This window comes from Adiantum capillus-veneris, chromosome 8, assembly GCF_014529385.1.
Source record: "Adiantum capillus-veneris isolate H3 chromosome 8, ASM1452938v2, whole genome shotgun sequence".
NCBI classification, from domain to species: Eukaryota; Viridiplantae; Streptophyta; class Polypodiopsida; order Polypodiales; family Pteridaceae; genus Adiantum; species Adiantum capillus-veneris.
Genome location: NC_140938.1, coordinates 135,604,040 through 135,613,357, shown reverse-complemented (window position 1 = coordinate 135,613,357; position 9,318 = coordinate 135,604,040). Strand labels below are relative to the sequence as shown.

The 9,318-nt window shown below is 36.5% G+C and overlaps 1 protein-coding gene across 1 annotated transcript in view; it reads left to right on the top strand.

The window, feature by feature from the left end:
- The window catches only part of LOC147453006 (uncharacterized), a 6,068-nt gene extending 661 nt beyond the window's left edge, over positions 1 to 5,407 (top strand). The window contains exons 1-3 of the mRNA XM_086519057.1: positions 1 to 1,920; positions 2,815 to 3,241; positions 5,159 to 5,407. The exon at positions 1 to 1,920 is cut by the window's left edge and continues 661 nt beyond it. Of these exons, the coding sequence (XP_086375183.1) occupies positions 1,366 to 1,920; positions 2,815 to 3,241; positions 5,159 to 5,274 (1,098 nt within the window). The 5' untranslated portion in view covers positions 1 to 1,365 and the 3' untranslated portion in view covers positions 5,275 to 5,407. The remainder of the gene's footprint in view (positions 1,921 to 2,814; positions 3,242 to 5,158) is intronic.
- Positions 5,408 to 9,318: the final 3,911 nt, after the last annotated feature.

The window sequence follows — 9,318 nt, the reverse complement described above, 5'->3', positions numbered from 1 at the left end:
TCTTCCGGTTTTCTTTGGTAAGGTCGTAGAGTAAATCTAAGACACGGCCTCTTTGATGCATCAATTGGTAATGTCCTTCGGACAAACACACTTAGTCATAGATGAAGCCAACCCCATGCCCAAATGGGAGTTACCCAAGATCTCTCTAGATCAGATCTATAAGCATAAATCACTTTTTGCACTTAGAGAAAAATTTTTGCATTTAGAAGGCAGAGCTGTACTTTCATTGCCCATTAGCCATAAGTTACAATAATTTCCTTTGTCTTACATCTTAGCTGCAGATAAAGAAAAAGCTTTAGAGTAGAAATTCAATTTCTATCACTTAGGTCTTTTACAGTTTGCTGTAAACCCTCTCTTTAGAGAATCTCTTAATACTTCTGTGCTTCTCATGGTATTAGATACCAGGCACAAGAACCTTAAGGACCAGTTCCTTGGGGGGGTTCAATATGCACTTGCCGATAAACCTGGATATTTATAGACCAGGCCTAATTATAAGTTTAGCCTATCATATCCCTGTTTTGATAGATGTAAAGTACTAGCTATAGATGTCCAAGGCCTAGACATGAAAGAAGGGTCTCATGTTCTAGATCTCTCATACAGTATCACATGTAGAGCCATCAATACTGGCTTTCCTTCTGTCTATGAGGGTCAAATCTCTTCATTAGAACAGACAGATCACACCCAACAGCTCAAGGGCCAAAAGATAATCATCAAAGCTGATGACCATAGCCAACAACTTACTCCATATAATATTTCCTGGTCTGAAGTTAAGTTACCAGAAGGTTGGCATATTGATATTACTTCTACACTCACTGATGAGCGTCCTAAACCAAAGTCTATGACAATTTTTGATATGGTGCAACCACATCAGAATATGTGGTCACACCGTTTGGCAAAGCCTTGCTCAAACTCAAGCAAGAAGTTGGGGAGCCTGTCAAGGCTCAACGCAGGCTACAATGCTTTCTGTCCATTGGAACCTCATCTTCAGCTATTCCTTTATCTCAAACCACTAGTTGTAACTAATACATCTACACCTCCACCTGCATCTACATCTCTAGTTGCACCACCATTAGTAGAGGAGGCTGAGCCTACTCCAATAAACTCAGTCCAGGTGCAAGAATATATTAAGATGCACATGTAAATAGAGTACACATAGATACTCAATCACTTCTAGATCACTACAAAGCTGATTTTCATACTGCATTCACACTGCAAAATACCTTATTGCATCAGCTAGATGTCAAGTTAGATCAACTAGCTTCAACTCTAAGCCAGCATGAACATAAAGATAGCCAACCTAGTCATAGTTCTTGGCCATCTTCTCCCATTCATAAGTTTAGGTTCACCAAGAAAAGAAAGAGAACCATGTCACGAAAGGGTATCCCAATGAATATGTATAGATCCAAAGGTGAAGCCTCTACTAGTGCACAATCTGTGGTAACCTCTATCACAGATTACATAGTGCCAAAGAATGATTTATCACATTGCATAAGTGTGGGAGATGTCACTTATTTCAACATTGACAAGGTAAATGCCATGGATATAGTGACAGTGCTACAATATATGTCCAATTGGACATACCAAAAAATATTGGCCGGTAGTTCTGCACAACAAGCTACTGAAATGTTAGCAGCAGGGTTTGTGGGAATTTTAAAGCATTGGTGGAAACATGTATCCCCTGCCAATCAACAAAGAATCTTTCAACCACGTCCTGCACTTGATGGCATTGCAGCAGTAGGAGACCCTGTGCTCTTGCTAATTGAAACCCTGTACAAAGAATTTGTAGGTGCAGTAGAAGATCAAACCACCTTGGCTTTTCTCAGAACCAAGATTTGTGATCTTTGCAGAATTTTTGATTTCTTCTACTACTGTAGAAACTTGGTGTATATAGTAAGCAAACATCATGAGCATGACACCCAGGTAAAATTTCTTGCAAAGCTTCCTGAGAGCTTTGTTAACATGGTTAAAAATCAGTTAGAAAAGATGGAAATGCAATTAGGGAGAATTACATGGGGAGAATTAGAGCAGCAAATTATTCATGTGCTTAACATGATTTGCACTGACACAACTGCCAAGAAGACATTCAAAGGAGCAAGTACATTATCGTTCAAATTCTGTAAAACAAATTACTATACCAATTATTTTGGATGTACAACTAAGTCTGGATGTGCCTATCCAAATAGCCCTGTAAAGCCCAAATCTACATCTGCTTATAAGCCCAAAGCTTATAGACACAGAAGAAGGTACAGATCTCATCCTACTTCTTCACCCGATAAACATAGATGTTTTATCTGCAAACAAAAAGGGCATTGGGCCAGAGATTGCCCAAAGAGGACGAAGAAGTTCATACACATGGAACTCAAAGAGAACATGTATTACACAACAGTTCTCTCTGATGATTCCTCCTTAGTAGAAGATAATATCCTTGATGTTCTTTCTTCTTATGAAGAAACTTGTTCAGAATGGGAAAAGAAGGCTAAACCCATCAATGCTCATACCTTTGATTTTTAACCTGCTTCACACTCAATATGATGCATCCTACTTTTCGGGGGAGGGGGAGAAGGTTTTCTCAACCACCTAAGCATTCTACATTGCCACGTGGCCAACCTCATTTATCCCAACCATGGTCTCACCCATCACCAGAAGATTCAGGTAATGAGTCTACAGAAGAACAGGAGCAGACATATGGGGAACCCTAGAAAACAAAACCTTTTGTCAGAACAGACACTAGTACAGCCGCATCAAAGTTCATGGCTACTGCCTTTAAAAATTATGCACAAATAAGTACCCAATCCTGAGCACTTTCTACATCAGCTAATCACTGGCAAGATTGAACCAAGAAGTGTTGAAGAATTTCCGGATGCCAGGCCAATTTCTCCACCAAAAAGGAGAATCCCAGTATGCACTAAAGACGTCTATGAAACAACCTCATCCCAAGGTACTTCTGCTCTTTCTTTTGAACTCCAAGAAGTTAATCAAAAGATTGCCAGATTAGAGCACATAGTACAACCAAAACAAGCTAGGAAGCTTGCTAGGCAACAATACAGACTTGCCAAGCTACAAGCTTTAGCCAAGGAAGAAAGCTCCACAGATGATGAGGATACACGTGCGCAATACAAGGCTGAGCTCAAAGATGAGCTCTCAGTTCCACCAGACAAAGGCTCGAATTTGTTACACTTGTATCCTTCTCTTTCTCCATCAGAAGAGCTGTTTTACAGGCAGGAAGCAAAAAGAGAAAAAGGTGACTCATCTCATGTACCTATAAATGTACATACCTTTAACACTACTACTTTATATAAAATGTATAATGTGATACATAAAAATCAGCACATTCAGCCTAAGCTATTAAGGCCTTATACACCATTACAGATATTCCATAATAAGGATATACATAGAAGTGTTATTGCATTATTAGATACAGGAGCAGCCATATCGGTAATCCTAGACAAACTAGTACTAGTAGCTTGGCACAAACCAGTACGTACACCACCTACATTACAATTTGGCAATGGTAAAACCTCTTCTATAACACATTTTTGTGATATACCCATTCAAATCAGTACTACTATTTTCTATGCTGAGTTTTTACTCCCAAAGGTCATTCAACCTGATATATGCATAGGAATGGATATCATGACCATGCTTCTTCCTATTACATTTCAATATCAGGTATTTACCTTTCATTATGAGCATAAGGAAACCACTTGTGCTCTAGTATCTACCATTGGCATGCACCATCTAACCATATGTGATAATCAGCTTATTAATAACCTAGTCTTACCTAATCCTAAGCATTATAGGTTTCTTGCATGGTTTGAAAAAGAAAAAGAAAAATATGCAAAACAGATTGCAGAGATAAGGAATAAGATTATGGAGCATGGAAGTGATGACCCCTTAGCATTCTGGGAACAAGAACACAACATGATCACCCTACCTTTAGTTCCAGATGCTAATCCCACAAAAGCATCACACAAAGGCATGAGTCTAGTAGATCAGAAACTTTGCAAGAAGAGATTGATTCTCTTCTACAAAAATGAATGATCACCCCATCATCTTCTCCATGGGCGTGTGAGGCTTTTTATGTCAATAAGCATTCTGAACAAGTTCGGGGAAGAAAGAGGTTAGTAATCAATTACAAACCTCTCAATAAATTCTTAATCCTGCTAAAACATCCAATCCCTCTCAAAGATGATCTATTACGAAGAATCAAGGGATGTCAAGTCTTCTCAAAGTTTGATCTTAAGTCTGGTTTTTGGCAATTCAAAGTTCATCTGGCCCACAGGTATAAAACAACATTCATTACTCCTTTTGGGCAATATGAATGGATAGTCCTTCCATTTGGTTTAAGTCCACCCCCTTCATTCTATCAAGAAAAGGTTAGCAAGACCTTCTTGCCTATTGCACATTACTGCATCACTTATATTGATGATATCCTCATCTTTTGAAAAGATATGTCAGCTCATCTGCAGCATCTACAAGAATTCTACATTCCATTATAGAAGTGTGGGCTTACATTGTCAGTAACCAAATGCAAACTTGTGACAACATCGATGGCTGAATTCTTGGGAATACCCATTTGTAATCATACAATCAAATCCCAAGAACATGTGCTAACTAAAATAACCCGCTTCCCTGATCATCTTCTAGACATCAAACATCTCCAACAACTTCTAGGATGTCTTAATTGGGTTAGTTGGCAAATACCTTACCTTAATAGACATCTCAACCACTTCCATAAACTCTTGCATAAGTCTGCTTCCACCCAATGGTTACCACTGCATACCACTATTATGCAGCAACCCAAAGTCCTTTGTCAAGCACTTCCTCCCTTAGCCTTTCTGGATACAAGGCCCTATATTCTCTATATTGATGCCTCTCTTTTGGGATGGGGGAGTATTTTGACCAGTATATCATTTTTTTATATGCTAGTGGAACCTTTGACCCAACACAACAAATCTACCGATCGACACACAGAGAATTGCTAGTAGCAAAGAAAGCAATCAAAGCTTTTAGGCTCTCCTAATTGATTCCTCCTTCAATCTCTACTCAGACTTGAAAAATCTCAACACCTTTTGATTTTCTAAAAATGCAGAGAAATTAGGCAATTCAAGATTATTTAACTGGGCCTCATGGTTTTCATGCTTTGACTTTGAAGCAGTTCCTATTCCTGGAGCAACAAACATCATTGCAAATTTACTCAGCAAGAAATATGAATTTATTCAACCAATTGCAGTCAATTCCTTAGACCGTGAGGTGGACTATGATTCAAGTTGATTTGATCAACTCTCAAGGCTTTCACTTGAACAACAAGGCATATTGCAGATGTACCGAGCACGATGGAGAGTAGTGTTTAACAACCTACAAGGTGCAGTTGAAACCCAAAAGCCTACCAACATGTTTTATTGATGACTAGAGAGCAAGCTCTAGTTGGTTAATCAATGATAATTAGCACTAACCTTTTTTAATAAGTAAAATTAGGTTAACCTAGTTACAATTTTCTTAATTATTGAAGATTAAACCTTTGTATACTCTAAAATTCTCTCCTAATTCAAATTTTTTGTTGATTATTGTAGTTAATCTTAAGGATACTAAGCTAATTAATTATTATATCATATTAGGACTGAAATTACTCATTTTGATCATAAATTAATGATAATTATACTAATTAAATTTAGATTAATATGAGATAATCATCAAAACTATGTTAGACTTTCATTATGCTAGGAAAATTATCTTGTAGTTTTTAGCATAGTTTATAATTATTTAAGCAGAATTACACTATTTTTAAGAGAAAAGTAAAGAAAAAAATGATCAAATTAATCCAAAATACTTTGAGATAATTATTAGAGATAAATCACATCTTATGGAACCCGTGATAATTATCTTAGCCTCAAATAATTAGTCTAACTAATTATCTTAGCAGAATTACACTATTTTTAGGAAAAAATAAATAGGAGAAAATAGAAAATTGATCCAAAATGCTTTGAGATAATTATCATAGGAAACAACATCTTAGGAAACCTTTGATAATTATCTTAATCTCGGATAATTAGTCTAACTAATTATCTTAGTAGGAAAACATTGTTTTTAAGGAAAACTTAAAGGGGGAAATAGTAAATTAAACTAAAAACCTTCGAGATAATTATCAGAGGTAAATCACATCTTAACAAACCGTGATAATTACCTTAACCAGAGATAATTAATTTAACTAATTATCTTAGTAAAACAACACTAATTTTGAGGGTAAAGTAAATGGGAAAAAATAGTAAATCATGTGATATGAATACATACTATTTATTAGAGCTAGATTACATGATGAAAAGGCCATGATAATTATGTCAAGGTTAGAAACTTCGTATAGATAAAGTCAAAATATACTAATTTTGGCTAAAACTTAAAGGGGGAAATTAGTAAATCATGTTATATGATTACATTCTATTTATCGAAGTTTGATTACATAAAAGAAGGTAGTGATAATTATGTCAAGGTTAGAAAAATAGAATAGATATTTATTTAAGTCAAATTATACTAATTTTAGCTAAAAATTGAGATGGAAATTAAATAATAAAGTTAAAAAAAATAAGATAATTACCAAAGGTTAAAAACATTCTTATCTACTTGTGATAGTTATACCATAATTTATTAGTAAGTTTACAAAATTATAGTTGACTAAAAGTCGTATTTTTGGCCAAAGATTAATTAAAATAAATAGACTTTGCGATCAAAAGTTTTTAGGAAATTTATAGTAAGTGTAAACCTGTGATATAAAGTTAAGAAAATGAAATCTTTGAGAGAAAACAAATAGAATAAATATTAAGCTCAAAATAATCAGGTTCCAAGCTTAAGATTCAATGGGGAAATTAGGAAAAAGATATAGAAATTATAAGAAAATTAGGATAGCCTAGAAAACCCTTAGAGAACCTATGGAAAAAGTTATCATGTTTATTTTAGGTAAATAAGAAATTACTAGGTCAACAATTTATCAATTAAGACTATAAATTTAACCTAGATTTGAGTAAAATTAGATACAAAGGTTAAGTCTAGCTTCCGAATAATTTATCTAATGATTACATGTCCTTTTTATAAGGAATAAGAAGTTATGGCACCTAAAAAGACCCGAGCCAATCCTACATCTGATGATAAGGGTAGAACTCTAAAAAGAACTAGAGTGTCACACGACGATGAAGTTGGGCCTAGTAGTAGGCCTACGAAAGAGAGTCTTCAGACGCCAGTGCAACAACAGATGGTCGATCGGTCCCAGGTGGGTTTCCCATTATTCAATTAAGTGTATAAATAGTTTAAGTTCTTCTATAAGTTAACATTGCATATGTAAGGAGTGAGTAAGAATCGGAAAAGGAATAGTTGGTCAAAAGGTAACTTCCAAGAAACCAATGTGCATTTGTTTATAAAGTATGAAAGAATTGTTTGGGTTAAAAGTGGTTGAATTAGGAAAGATATGATTGATCATCCTTAAGACAGCTTGTCGCAAGACACCTCCGACTCCTTGGTATATCTTGATGAATAATGATGGCTTTTCAGCCACGGATAAGTCAATTACCCCCATGAATGTTGAGTTTCTACTCCGTGTCATGTCTTGATCTTTCTACATAAGTTAGGATACCGTTTTTTTATCCTAGGGGAGCCGCTCAGTTGTATGGGCAACTGGTTTGGTGTATGGCCACCCGGAACCTTGGGTGGATATTTATCCACTCCAGATTGTGAATAAGGAATTGGTGCCGCTTTTGCACCGTTAGGTGGTCTTGAGACAAGAAGAGTACTGGTCATGGTTATTATGGACAATGTTTTGATTGACGATACCCTGTCTTAAGTTTAAAGATGTATGTTTGTTAAAAGAATGCTTTATAATGTTGTCTTTAATACTTGATTGAAGGAGTTACTGTGACGAAAAGTTAAAAGAAACCATTATTTTAAATGTTAAAACAATGTGATAGTAATTAAAAAATAAATGAATCATGTGTGAGTGAGGGGTGGTAAGTGGGGGTTGACTAAGGTTTTCAATCAAGGACGGGTGGACCTGATTAGTCAGGTAACTATCCATGCTTGCGCAGTAAAACGTTTAGAAAACTTGTTCACTTGGAAGGGGAGTCCACTAGCGGGCTGTGCCCTCACATAGGTTAGGGGGGAAAAGCGTTGGTTGAGGATACCTTAGCCCAATTGTGGTAGTTATAGGGCCGAAATAGTTTTTTGGACTTTTAATACGTTGTCCTGTTTCCGCTGCGAGATAGGACGAGGTCTTCTTCTAAGGCTATAGACCCAAGCCATTGTCAATGGTAAAGGTCTATTCCTTGGATTTTTCTTGTTTAGAGACTGTGGTTTTTATCAGACCTAGAGACCTATCAAGGATACCATCCCAATCTTGGTATTGGCGGGTTGGGGATCTGATAAGTGGTATTAGAGCCTAGGTTTCAGAGCCTGGGTTAGTTTGGAAAAATTTCGTACTGTCTAATTTTTTTTTAAAAAAACAAGAAAGTCTAATTAGCTAACCAAAGGCTTATGCGTCGATAATTCAGGAAGATCCTGTGATTGAATATCGCAAGTTCTAAGTCTTTGAGCTTATTTATGAGAGTGCTTGTCGTTCTCCAAACTATTTTCTCAGATGGAGCGTGATGGAGCTACTGATGAAGGCTCACACTCCTCATTTGACTCGGATAGATAAAGGTTGGTAGTTCGAATGGAGCAATGAAGGTGGGACTTATTACATCAATTCTTGGAAGCTCGGATGTCTTACCACAAATTTAAAGAAACTACGCTGGGCTGAGGAAATGAGAGTGGTTCAGTTGTACTACTTCTTGGGTACAAATTTGAGTATCACTGTTCCCAATTATCCAAAGGCACGTGGAAACGCTTGAATGAATGGGTATGGGATAAAGTGGTGGAGATAATTCCATATCAAAGAATCAGAACTTTTTCTCAGAATACCTCTAAGAATTTGAATCTTGTAATTTACTTTCCGATTTCCAATGAGTATAAGAACTATTATACCAATCACTTAGAAGATTGCCAAGTTTCATCCCCATTCGACACCAAAAGGTGGAGACAGGACCTTACCCTGATGTACTTTCCTTGAGGCTCCTCGTGGTCGAAAATACGATAGGGTAAGACCCTATCTCACCCTTTTGGTTTTGGATGAGGATGAAACTTATCATAATCATTGGTCTTGATACCATAGAAGTATATGCCAAGTTTCATTTCCATCCAACACCGAAAGGTCAAGAAAGCGCCTTACCCTGTCGTATTTTTGACCACAAACACCCATCGTTTGTATCACCATATTCCAGGTCAGCCAGCTATGCGAAT